This window comes from Rhinoraja longicauda, chromosome 9 (genome assembly GCF_053455715.1).
Source record: "Rhinoraja longicauda isolate Sanriku21f chromosome 9, sRhiLon1.1, whole genome shotgun sequence".
NCBI lineage: Eukaryota > Metazoa > Chordata > Chondrichthyes > Rajiformes > Arhynchobatidae > Rhinoraja > Rhinoraja longicauda.
The window spans coordinates 36211080-36224461 of NC_135961.1; the positions used below are offsets into that span (position 1 = coordinate 36211080).

The following is a 13382-nucleotide window of genomic DNA, read 5'->3' on the forward strand; positions in this document are numbered from 1 at the left end:
CCATGTTTTTCCAAATGGAGGTTTTCTTTGGTTGTCCCTGTGGTCAATTTATCTTTTAACAGAACAAGCATCCTATTGGGGAAGAAAACAGTGGTCAGGTAACTCAGCGGGTCAGTCAGCATCTGGGGAATGTGGATAGGTGACGTTTCAGGTTGTGGCTCTTCAGACTGATTCCGCAGGGTTTAGGGCGGCGCAGTTGCTGCCTTAAAGCGCTAGAGACCTGGGTTCATTGCTGACTGGGTGGAGTCTGTGCAGTGTTTGTACACTTTGTGACCGCGTAGGTTTTCTCGGGGTTTTCCGGTTTCATCCCACACTTCAAAGAAGTACAGGTTTGTAGGTTAACTGGCTTCGGTAACATTGTAAATTGTCCCTAGTGTGTAGGATAGTGCTGGTGTATGGGGTAATCAATGATCGGTGTAGTCTCGGTGAAGGGTCTGTTTCTGCGCTTTATCTCGAAGGTCTACTTCAACCCTGATCCACCGAGTTACTCTCAACACGTATTTTTGTCAACCAGCACCTGCAGTTCCTTGTGTCTCCAAGCTAACTATTGGTTTATAAATACTCAGTGAAGCGGAGGCCTCTATCCATACAGTATCAGGTGGCAACATGGATGTTGTCAGTTTCTTCTAGAAAGAAGACTTCTTTAGTGGTCAGTGAATACTTTTTTCTTGCCAGTATTTTTTTGCCCAAAGGACCTGTTAATCAGGATTCTTACGTGTGGTAATCTTTAAAAAAGGTTGTTGAATTGGTGCCATTGTAATGTTAGATATTTTGCTGACCCAGGTATCCTGTACATCCTTTCATTAGCAATCTACTGGAGAGGAGATTTGATATCTATTTTTTCCCATTTTGAACTTGCACAATTTTTCCATCACCCTAAGACACTAAAACTAAACGTAAAAGTTACTGAGTCATACAGCGTGGAAACAGACCCTTTGGCCCAACAGGCCCACGCCAACCAACATGTCCCATCGACACTAGTCGCTCCTGCTTGAGTCTGGCCCATGTCCCTCTAAACCTACCCTATCTACCTCTTATTCTTAAGCCCTTTGCTCCGCTGGGGAGCATAGGCCATTGCCAAATGTCCTCCACCTCACTCGGTTGTTGGCGGTTCTTTCGAGATCTCCCCAGTTGAGCCCACTCCCAGACATTTCTGCCTGGACACCTCTTCTCCAGCTGTTCCAGGGGTGACCCCTTTTCCTTTTTCCCTTATCTATGCACCTGTCCAAACGTTTTTTAAACGGGGCTCATGCGGTCCCTGAAAGTCCTGGAATTTGAAAGTGTTTTTCAAGGTCTTGAAAGTACTTGGATATATCATAGGTCCTTGAAAGTCCTTGAAAATTGCACCTTTTATTTTAAAAGTATTAATTCATGCAGATTAATGTGGCGTTTTTTCATCGTTTATAATGCGTATTTTTATTAAAAGTCGGGAGACATTGTTCGACTTGTCTTTGTCGCCTATTCTTCCCTCCTGGCTGCCGGCGCTCACCCTGAGGCTTCTGAACAACAACTAGAACACTTGTGCACTAGAACACTTCTTATTGAGTCGTGAATGTATAAAGTTATGGCAAAAAGATATAGTGCATGACATGAATATAGATTAGAAATGTCAAACATCAGAAGGCAAAGAGGAGCAATGAAACATGGGGATAGAGCATTTTAACAATAAACTATTGATTATGCTTGGGTATTTACTGCAGCATAGAACAGGAATACATCATATTGGATGTTGAAATGTGTGCATTAAATAGAAAAAATATATTGAATGAATCAAAATCAGGATAAAAAACACCTGGTCTACATTTGTATAATAGTGTTAATGTGCAGGAATCGCTGGTCGTTACAAACTCACGCCAACTGGCCTGTTTCCGTGCTGTATCTCTAAACTAAACCATGAGAGGAATAGATAGAGTAAATCCAGTCTTTTACCCCAGAGACAGGGAGTCAAGAACTAGAGGACATAGGTTTAAGGTGAGGGGGGGAAATTTTAATAGGAACCCAAGGGATTACTTTTTTCCACAAAGGATGGTAGCAAAATGGAATGAGCTGCCAGAGGAGATAGTTGAGGCCAGTAGTATCACATTTAGAAGGACATGGTCCAAACACAGGCAGGTGGGATTAGTATATGGGGCATGTTGGTCGGCTTAGGCAAGTTGGGCCTAAGGGCCTGTTTTCACACTGACTAATATTTACTAGGATGTATCCAGGACTCGAGCTACAGGGAGAGGTTGGGCAAACTTGGAGTGCACCTCTTTTCTGTACATTCTCTGATCATAAATATCAGTACTTTGCCACCACATCTCTTCCATCAACTTCACTCTAAACTCAAACGTAAAATATTGTAGCTACTGGAAATTTGAAATAACAGAATGGTGGAAACACTCAGCAGGCCAGGCAACATAGTTGTAGAAACACAGTTACCTTTCGGGTTAATCACAGAATGGCTTCTCATACTCATTTCTGGGTAGTCTACAATCCAAATGCAAGAACATTGAGTTTGAGTTTAGCTTATTGTCACATGTACCGACCTACAGTGAAAAGCTTTTGTTGTGTGCTAACCATCAGCAGAAAGATTACATGGTCACAATCGAGCTATCCAGTGTACAGATGCATGATAAAGGAAAGGTTAGGTAAGGGAAGTGCAGCGAGACTTGGGTGTCCATGTACACCAGTCACTGAAAGTTGGCGTGCAGGTACAGCAGGCAGTGAAGAAAGAAAGTTGGCCTTCATGACGAGAGGATTTCAGTATAGGAGCAAAGAGGTTCTGCAGTTGTATAGGGCTCTGGTAAGACCACATCTGGAGTGTTGTGTACAGTTTTGGTCTAATTTGAGGAAGGACATTCTTGTAAGTGAGGCAGTGCAGTGTAGATTCACGAGATTGATCCCTGGGATGGCAGGACTATCATATGAGGAAAGATTGAAAAGACTAGGCTCGTATTCACTGGAGTTTAGAAGGATGAGGGGATCTTATAGAAACATATAACATTATAAAAGGAATGGACAAGCTAGATGTTCCCAATGTTGGGCGAGTCCAGAACCAAGGGCCACAGTCTTAGAATGAAGGGGAGGCCATTTAAAACCGAGGTGAGAAGCAACTTTTTCACCCAGAGTTGTAAATTTGTGGAATTCTCTGCCAGAGGGCAGTGGAGGCCAAATCACTGGATGAATTTAAGAGAGAGTTAGATAGAGCTCTGAGGGCCAGTGGAATCAAGGGATTTGGGGAGAAGGCAGGCACGGGTTATTGATTATAGATGATCAGCCATGATCACAATGAATGGCCTCCTCCTGCACCTATTTCCTATGTTTCTATGAAATAACATGAAACCGAAGACCTGGGCGATAATGCTCGTGGTCACAGGGAAAGCGTGCAAAATCTGTACAGACTGGACTGCGGCCTGGAAGGCCACCAAGGCAGCCTCTGCTTGTCCTCTGAAGACCAGAGGCAGCGGTGAAGATATTGGAAGCAACAGGCGAGGAGTAAGGATAAGAGAGGGAACCCGGATCTGGCCTTGATGTTCAGCTGCGGGAGGCGGCCCTGGGACACAAAGGCGGATGGGAGAGGAAAGGCGACGGCTGGAAGCCCGCAACAGCCTGGGCTTGTTTGGATCGGGCACTATTTCTGTACACTTGCTTATCAGGAATGTGGCAATGACTAGGATGAAAATTTCACTGTGTGTTAACACTTTGCACATGTGACCATAAAAGCACCTTTATTTCAATTGCAAAGCATTTTTAATGAACCTAGAAACAGACATAGAAAGTAGGTGCAGGAGGAAGCCATTCGGCCCTTCGAGCCTGCACTGCCATTCAATATGATCATGGCTGATTATCCAACTCAGTATCCTGTACCTACCTTCTCTCCATACCCCCTGATCCCTTTAGCCACAATGGCCACATCTAACTCCCTCTTAAATATAGCCAATGAACTGGCCTCAACTACCTTCTGTGGCAGAGAATTCCACAGATTCACCACTCTCTGAAAAAAAACTTTCTCATCTTGGTCCTAAAAGACTTCCCCCTTATCCTTAAACTGTGACCCCTTGATCTGGACTTCCCCAACATCGGGAACAATCTTCCTGCATCTAGCCTGACCAACCCCTTAAGAATTCTGTAAGTTTCTATAAGATCCACTGGAATTTAGAAGGATGAGAGGGGATCTTATCGAAACGTATAAGATTATTAGGGGGTTGGACACATTAGAGGCAGGAAACAAGTTCCCAATGTTGGGGGAGTCCAGAACCAGGGGCCACAGTTTAAGAATAAGGGGTAGGCCATTTAGAACAGAGATGAGGATAAACTTTTTCAGTCAGAGAGTTGTGAATCTGTGGAATTCTCTGCCTCAGAGGGCAGTGGAGGCCAATTCTCTGAATACATTCAAGAGAGAGCTAGATAGAGCTCAGGGTTATGGGGAGAAAGAAGGAACGGGGTACTGATTGAGAATGATCAGCCATGATCACATTGAATGGCGGTGCTGGCTCGAAGGGCCGAATGGCCTACTCCTGCACCTATTGTCTATCCCCCCCTCAATCTTCTAAATTCCAGCGAGTACAAGCCGAGTCTATCCAGTCTTTCTTCATATGAAAGTCCTGCCATCCCAGGAATCAATCTGGTGAACCTTCTCTGTATTCCCTCTATGGCAAGAATGTCTTTCCTCAGATTAGTAGACCAAAACTGTACGCAATACTCCAGGTGTGGTCTCACCAATGCCCTGTACAACTGCAGAACCTCCCTGCTCCTATACTCAAATCCTTTTGCTATGAATGCTAACATACCATTCGCTTTCTTCACTGCCTGCTGCACCTGCATGCCTACTTTCAATGACTGGTGTACCACGACACCCAGGTCTCGTTGCATCTCCCCTTTTCCTAATCGGCCACCATTCAGATAATACTCTGCTTTCCTGTTCTTGCCACCAAAGTGGATAACCTCGCATTTAACCACATTATACTGCATCTGCCATGCATTTGCCTACTCACCTAACCTATCCAAGTCACCTTGCAGCCTCCGAGCATCCCCCTCACAGCTAACATTGCCCCCCAGCTTCGTGTCATCCGCAAACTTGGAGATGTTGCATTCAATTCCCTCGTCCAAATCATTAATATATATTGTAAATAGCTGGGGTCCCAGCACTGAGCCTTGCGGTACCCCACTAGTCACTGCCTGCCATTCTGAAAAGGACCCGTTTATTCCTGTTCTTTGCTTCCTGTCTGCCAGCCAGTTCTCTATCCACATCAATACTGAACCCACAATATCGTGTGCTTTAAGTTTGCATACTAATCTCTTATGTGGGACCTTGTCGAAAGCCTTCTGGAAGTCCAGATATAACACATCCACTGGTTCTCCCTTATCCACTCAACTAGTTACATCCTCGAAAAATTCTATAAGATTCGTCAGACATGATTTACCTTTCATAAATCCATGCTGACTTTGTCCAATGATTTCACCACTTTCCAAATGTGCTGCTATCCCATCTTTAATAACTGACTCTAGCATTTTCCCCACTACCGTTACATTAGCTACCCTCCAATCCTCAGGAACTACTCCAGAACTGGTCTGTAATTCCCCATTTTCTCTCTCCCTCTCTTTTTGAAAAGTGGGGTTACATTAGCTACCCTCCAATCCTCAGGAACTACTTCAGAATCTAAAGAGTTTTGAAAAATTATCACTAGAGTTGCTGCTTTACAGCGAATGCAGCGCCGGAGACTCAGGTTCGATCCTGACTACGGGTGCTGCACTGTAAGGAGTTTGTACGTTCTCCCCGTGACCTGCGTGGGTTTTCTCCGAGATCTTCGGTTTCCTCCCACACTCCAAAGACGTACAGGTATGTAGGTTAATTGGCTGGGTAAATGTAAAAATTGTCCCTAGTGGGTGTAGGATGGTGTTAATGTACGGGGATCGCTGGGCGGCACGGACTTGGTGGGCCGAAAAGGCCTGTTTCCGGCTGTATATATATGATATGATATGATAATGCATCCACTATTTCTGGGGCTACCTTCTTAAGCACTCTGGGATGCAGCCTATCTGAACCCTCCCAGTGAAGGACAACCTTGCAGCGCTCATTGGTTCCTCCCGGGCCGGGCGGCGGAAGTGACGGATAACGGAGGGCGGAGGAGAGTGACGAGTGACGGAGAGCGAGGGAGAGGGGGCGGTGACGGAGAGCGGGGGAGAGGGGGCGGAGACGGAGAGGGGGCGGTGACGAGTGACCGAGGGAGAGGGGCGGTGACGAGTGACGGAGGTCGGGGGGAGGTGACGGAGGGCGGGGGAGAGGGAGCGGTGACGAGGGGAGAGGGGGCGGTGACGGAGAGCGGGGGAGAGGGGGCGGTGACGAGTGGCCGAGGGAGAGGGGACGGTGACGGGGGGCGGTGCGAGGAGGTGCCGGGATCGGGTGCCCGTGGGCCACGGCTCCGACATGGTGGCCGTACGCCGGGCGCTGCGGCAGCTGGGCCTCAGGCTGCGGCTTCACCTGCTCCGCGACGTCGGCCGCCAGTACCCGGTCTTCTGCTGCATCCTCCTGCTGCTCGCCTCCTGCACCCTGCTACTCAACCGGTGAGGCGGAGGGGACCAGGGCCTCGGTCACCGAGATCAGTTCTCCCCACCTTCTCTCGCTTCCTTCCTACCCCCTCCAGTCCTCTCTCTCCCTCCCTCCCCTTCGGGGGGTGACATGGGGGTGAGAGGGGACTGTGGGGGTGAGAGGTGGGGTAGTGGGTGAGAATATGTAAACGTTCTCCAAATTAGTATGGATTGAACCTGGGTCACTGGCGTAATGAGGCTGTCCAAGCTGCGCCACTATGTCACCTGCAAAGTTACCTTGTAGATTTCAGTAATAGGTGTCAAAGACTGCAATATACCAGGGAGAAAATGAGATGCTGCTTTTTAAGGTAGTGTTATATTGGTGTAGATAGGTTAGAGAGAGATGAAGAATTGCCCTCTCCCGTCAGGCAAGAGGTACAGAAGTGTGGAAAACACACCTCCAGATTCAGGGACAGTTTCTTACCAGCTGTTATCAGGCAACTGAACCATCCTATCAACAACTAGAGAGCGGTCCCGACCTACCATCTACCTCATTGGAGACCCTTGGACGATCTTTAATTGGACTCAACTGGACTTTATCTTGCACTAAACGTTATTCCCTTTAAAGAGATGGCAGAGGAGTTGAATAATGTTTTTGCATCAGTCTTCACAGTGGAAGACACCAGCAACGTGTCTGAAATTCAAGAGAGTCAGGGGTTGGAAGTTAGTGGAATGGCTATTACTAGGCAGAAGGTGCTTGGAAAGCTAAAGGGCGGAGGTGGATAAGTCACCTGGACCGGATGGACTGCACCCTCAGGTTCTGAAAGAGGTGGCTTTAGAGATTGTGGAGACATTGACAGTGATATTTCAAGAATCACCGGAGATAGGAGACGTCCCAGATGATTGAAAAATTGCCAATATTACACCGCTGCACAAGGCCGGTTAGTCTAACTTTGGTTGTTGGTACGTTTTTAGAGCCCATTATAAAGGATGAGGGTTGCGGAGTACTTAGATGTTCACGATAAAATAGGCCGAAGTCAGCATGGCTTTGTGAAGGGTAGGTCTTGCTTGACAAATTTGCTGGAATTCTTTGAAGAAGTAAATAGCAGGACAGACAAAGGAGAGTCAGTAGATGGTGTTTACTTAGATTTTCAAAAAGCCTTTGCTAAAGTGCCACACATGAGGCTGCTAAGGAAGGTGAGAGCCCATGGTATCAAACGGCAGATACTAGCATGGATAAAAGGTTGGCTGGATGGCAGAAGACAAAGAGTGGCAAAAAAGGGCCTTTTTCTGGTTGGCTGCCAGTGACTAGCAGAGTTCCATAAGGATCGGTGCTGGGGCCGCAACTCTTCACGTTGTATATTAATGATTTGGATGGAGTTGAGGGGGGAGGTAAAGGGACTACACTTCTTCCCACCCTGTCTCCTGCAAAAAGTCTATCCTCTACTCCCAATTCCTCCATCTACGCCGCATCTGCGCCCGGGATGAGGTGTTCCACACTAAGGCATCAGAGATGTCCTCATTCTTCAGGAAACGGGGCTTCCCCTCTTCTATTAGAGATGAGGCTCTCACTAGGGTCTCTTCTATATCCTGCAGCTCCGCTCTTGCTCCCCCTCCCCCCATTCGTAACAAGGACAGAATCCCCCTTGTCCTCACCTTCCACCCCACCAGCCAGCGTATCCAACAAATCATCCGCCAACATTTCCGTCACCTACAACGGGACCCCACCACTGGCCACATCTGCCCATCCCCTCCCCTTTCTACGTTCCGCAGAGACCGCTCCCTCCGTAACTCCCTGGTCCACTCGTCCCTTCCTACCCAAACCACCCCATCCCCGGGCACTTTCCCCTGCAACCGCAGGAGATGCAACACCTGTCCCTTTACCTCCCCCCTCAACTCCATCCAAGGACCCAAACAGTCTTTCCAGGTGAGACAGAGGTTCACCTGCACCTCCTCCAACCTCATCTATTGCATCCGCTGCTCTAGATGTCAACTTCTGTACATCGGCAAAACCAAACGCAGGCTCGGCGATCGTTTCGCTCAACACCTTCGCTCAGTCCGCCTTAACCAACCTGATCTCCCGGTGGCTGAGCACTTCAACTCCCCCTCCCACTCCCAGTCTGACCTTTCTGTCATGGGCCTCCTCCAGTGCCATAGTGAGGCCCACCGCAAATTGGAGGAACAGCACCTCATATTTCGCTTGGGCAGCCTGCAGCCCAGCGGTATGAACATTGACTTCTCCAACTTTAGATAGTTCCTCTGTCCCTCTCTTCCCCTCCCCCTTCCCAGTTCTCCCTCTATCTTCCTGTCTCCACCTATATCCTTCCTTTGTCCTGCCCCCCTGACATCAGTCTGAAGAAGGGTCTCGACCCGAAACATCACCCATTCCTTCTCTCCGGAGATGCTGCCTGACTTGCTGAGTTACTCCAGCATTTTGTGCAACAAAAGCTGTTCAGTATACCTCATGATAATAAACTGAACAACTAAATTCAGGCACTGGGTAACTGGATGATCACTGTGCCTCCTGTGAATTGATCATGATCACACTGCAAAACAATCAGCTAAGATGCATTGGCTTCTCCTGCCAATGAGGAGGACATCAGGTGCAGTAATCTAGTTTGCAGAAATGCAGTTGTATCACTGCTTCACCTGGATGGAGAGATTAGTGGCATTTAAGAAGCTTTCGGAAGTGCAGGCAGATGAGATTAGTTTAACTGGGCATCACGTTTGGCACAGGAGCTTTGAGCTGAAGTGCTTATTCCTGTGCTGTACTGTTCTATGTTCTGGCATATGTCACAAGCAGAAAGACTGAAAGGACACAAAGTGCTGGAGTCATTCAGTGTGTCTGGAAGCATCTCTGGAGAACAAGGAATAGGTGACACTTCGGGTTGGAACCTTTCTTCAGACTGGGGTAAAAGGTTATGACTGTCTACCTCGTCTATGCCTCTCGTTTGCAGTTTGAGTACAACCCAATGATTCCTACGATAACTCTGTTTTCTGTCTATAGGTACTTGCATATTCTTATGATCTTCTGGTCATTCCTTGCTGGAGTTGTCACCTTCTACTGCTCACTCGGACCGGCATCACTCCTACCCAATATTCTCTTCACTGTTGAGCGAAAACCAAAGGTAAATACAATTTTTAAAATTATTATTATTTTTCAAATGTATATTCATTTCCGTGATTTGAGCTTTGCTGGCAAGGTCAGCCATCTTTCTGAAAAACTCATGTCTTGGTGTCCCGTGGCGGAAGTCTTCCCGAGATACCGTGGCCGCGATCCACGGAACATGACGGCGCCTGCATGTGTAAATATGCAAAACGAATTTCACTGTGCAGTTGCACATATGACCAATAAAGCGCCATTGATCGTCCACAGTTTAAGGACTTTGCCCAGAGACAGTCAAGAAGCGATGATGGATAGTGCATGATTTGGGATGATTCGGTGGTGCCTCAGCAAACTGAGGCTTTATGCTGGAAGACATGATCGTGAAGAATTCTTGCAGTGCTGTTCAGGGACTGGGACAATCACTCCATGGCTCCTCTGAACCAGTCTGACTTTGTTGTGTGCCATTGATCCTTCATGTTACCTCTAACCTCATGGGCTAGGGTGTTTCAAGAAACTGTTCATTGCATGGGCCATTGGAAATGCTGGCAAAATCGTGGCCTTGTCAGTTGGGCTTATGTCCTGGGCCTATTACATTAACATTAAGAAATCTTTTTTATTTAGTTTTTCTTTTAAGCACCAATTGCTTTAATTCTCAGCATAGTAAACCAATGAAATAAGAGTCAAGAAGAGAGAGTGAAGAATGTTTTATTGTTAATTGTCCCGAAACAGAACAATGAAATTCTTACAGATATCTAAACAAGTGTGGGATGGAACAGCAGAAGCTGGTTTAAACCGAAGATAGACACAAAAAGCTGGAGTAACTCAGCGGGACAGGCAGTATCTCTGGAGAAAAGGAATGGGTGACGTCTGGGTTGAAACCTGTCTTCAGACTAGAGTACTCTGTAAACACCATAAAAGTGCAAAGGTAAAACCAATGCCCCCCAGTCTATGTAGTTCTGAGGTTATTTGAAGGTTGTAGTGTTTATGGCCTGATGGTTGTAGGGAGGAAGCTGCTCCTGAACCTGGACATTACGGTTTTGATGCTCCAAAACGTTCTTCCCGATAGCAGGAGTGAAATAAGAGTGTGGCCAGGGTGGTGTGGGTCTCTGACGATGTTGAGTTTTGAGTATCCAAGTACATTAGATGTTATGTTTTACGCTTCTGCTCATTTTACTTTCTTTATTCACAACAGGTGGAACAGCAAGAACTCTTTCCCCAAGGCCATAGCTGTGCTGTCTGTGGAAAAGTCAAATGTAAACGACACAAGTAAGTTAATTGGTACTCAAAGAACGTTTAACCCCAAAAGGGAAACGTGATTTTTAGATTTTTAGATTTAGAGATACAGCGCAGAAACAGGCCCTTCGGCCCACCGGGTCCGCGCCGCCCAGCAATCCCCGCACACTAACGCTATCCTACACCCACTAGGGACAATTTTTACATTTGCCCAGCCAATTAACCTACAGCCTGTACGTCTGTACAGGCCAGTGAGTGCAGAGGAGAAGGCCACTATTTAATGGCTAAATAGTCAATTGTGTAAACTCTCTGTATTCCCTTAACAAGGCTTTGCAGAAACTGCAAGGCCTAATAGTTACGTTAGGAAGACTGCAGGTGCTGATTTACAACAAAAGACACAAAAGTGCTGGACTAACAGCAGGTCAGGCAGCAGCTCTGGAGAATATGGATAGATAATGTTTTGGGTCGGGGCCCTTCTTCAGTAGTTCTTTCAATGGCTTTTACTGGGTCCTGCCTTCTATAAAGTTAATCCAGTTGGTGTGCATGAATGAAACTTGTAAGATTGCTCTGCCCTTTTTTTATACCAAACTGTCCTCTGCTAAGACTGATTGCAGTGAGGCAGACAGACGGCGGCTTGGATAACTTGGCAATAAAGCAAAATGCTTCAGTATCTGTGGGTGTTAAAATTGTTTAATTGAATTGGGCCTCCATTTTGGGAGTTGGTGTGTTTTTTTTTCTGTGCACTGAATTTTGTCAGCATGTGGATGAAGGGAAGACAGGTGGCACAGTGACGCAGCTGGTAGAGCCTCTGCCTCACAGCACCAGAGACTCGGGTGCTGTCTGTACGGAGTTTGTACGGTCTCCCTATGACCGTGTGGGTTTTCTCCGCATGCTCCTGTTTCCTCCCACATTCCAAAGATGTTCAGGTTGACAGGATAATTGGCTTTAGACTTTAGAGATACAGCGCGGAAGCAGGCCCTTCGGTCCACTGAGTCCGCGCCGACCAGCGATCACCCCGTGCACTAACACTATCCGACAAACAAGGGACAATTTACAATTTGATGTAAGCCAATTAACCTGCAAACTGTACGTCTTTGGTGTGTGGGAGGAAACCGGAGCACTTGGAGAAAACCCACACGGTCACAGGGAGAACGTACAAACTCCGTACAGACAACACCCATAGTCAGGATCGAACCTGGCCAAGTCTGTGCTGCCCAAGCCTCGGGCTTCTGTAAATTGCTCCAGTGTGTAGGATGCAAAGGTGGGAAACAGAAGTAGTGTGAACGGATGATTGATGGTCAGTGTGGACTTGGTGGGCCAAAGGGCCTGTTTCCATGCTAAATCACTGAACTAAAGTACCCAGTTATGCAGTTTAAATATCAAGCTTAATTCATAATGCTGAAAATTCTTCTTCTTGGCACCAAAATTGTCTTAGAGGGAGCAATCAGTAGGAGCTATTCAGTTTTATCTTCTGCACACCCTCTCAAAAAAGAAATATAAGACAAATGTGTAAAATTTGAAAAATGTAAGAGATATTTCTTTCGAGCATGTATTTTATCTGTTGTCAGGGCTACATTGTTGCTGGAAAACTACCAACCTTGGCTGGGTTTGACAATTAGTTCAAAGGTGGATGCATCTTTGTCCGAAGTAAGTTGTTCCATCTTTGCTTATGTTCCTCAGAAATGGTCTGGGCTTCTTTGATAACTGTCTTTCTCAGACTTGATTAGCACAGAAAGAGGCCCTTCAGCCCACTGAGTCTGTGCCGACCAGCAATCACCCCATATATTAGCACTATCCAACACACAAGGGACAATTTACAATCTTCCAGAATCCAATTATGTGACAAACAGCCCTTCTGTGCCACACCTTCTGTCCTCCCTTCCGTGGACTCCATTTGCACTTCACGCTGCCTTTGGCAAGGCCACCAGCATAATTAAGAACAAGTCTCACCCCGGACGGACACTCTCCCATTAGTGTGAAAACGCATACCTCCAGACTCGAGGGGAGTTTTTGCACAGTTGTTATCAGGCAACTGAACCAACCTGTCAACAACAATCTACCTCATTGGAGACCGTCGGATTATCTTTAATCGGACTTTACTGAACTCTATCTTGCACTAAACGTCATTCCCTTTATCCTGTATTTGTACACTGTGGATGGCTTGATTATAATCATGTATCGTCTGTCCATGGACTGGATAGTACGCAACAAAAAGGCTTTTCACTGTACCTCTGTACACCTGACAATAAACTAAACTGTGCCCCTCTCACCTTAAAGCTATGCCATCTCGTCTTTGACATTTCCAGTCTGTGGGGGAAAAAGTTCTGACTGCCTACCCTATATCTATGCCTCTCATTTTATATACTTGTATCAGGTCTCCCCTCAACCTCAGGTGCTCCAGAGAAAACAATTCCAAGTCTGTCGAACCTCTCCTTGTACTTAAGTCCTCCCTGGGCTTGTAACTATCCCCAGGAGCAGAGCCAGACTTTGCTCTTTCCCAGGGTTTTCTCATCAAAAACACACGCACAGAGGG

At 46.7% G+C, this 13382-nt stretch overlaps 1 protein-coding gene across 4 annotated transcripts in view; it reads left to right on the forward strand.

The window, feature by feature from the left end:
• Positions 1 to 6227: 6227 nt before the first annotated feature.
• The window catches only part of snx14 (sorting nexin 14), a 66695-nt gene continuing 59540 nt past the window's right edge, over positions 6228 to 13382 (forward strand). For 2 of the 4 annotated variants that reach the window (XM_078405141.1, XM_078405142.1), the window contains exons 1-4: positions 6354 to 6546; positions 9518 to 9638; positions 10809 to 10882; positions 12418 to 12496. In XM_078405141.1, the coding sequence (XP_078261267.1) occupies positions 6410 to 6546; positions 9518 to 9638; positions 10809 to 10882; positions 12418 to 12496 (411 nt within the window). In that variant the 5' untranslated portion in view covers positions 6354 to 6409. Of the gene's footprint in view, positions 6247 to 6353; positions 6547 to 6712; positions 7452 to 9517; positions 9639 to 10808; positions 10883 to 12417; positions 12497 to 13382 lie in introns of those variants that run through there. The other 2 variants (XM_078405144.1, XM_078405143.1) reach the window with 2 other exon arrangements.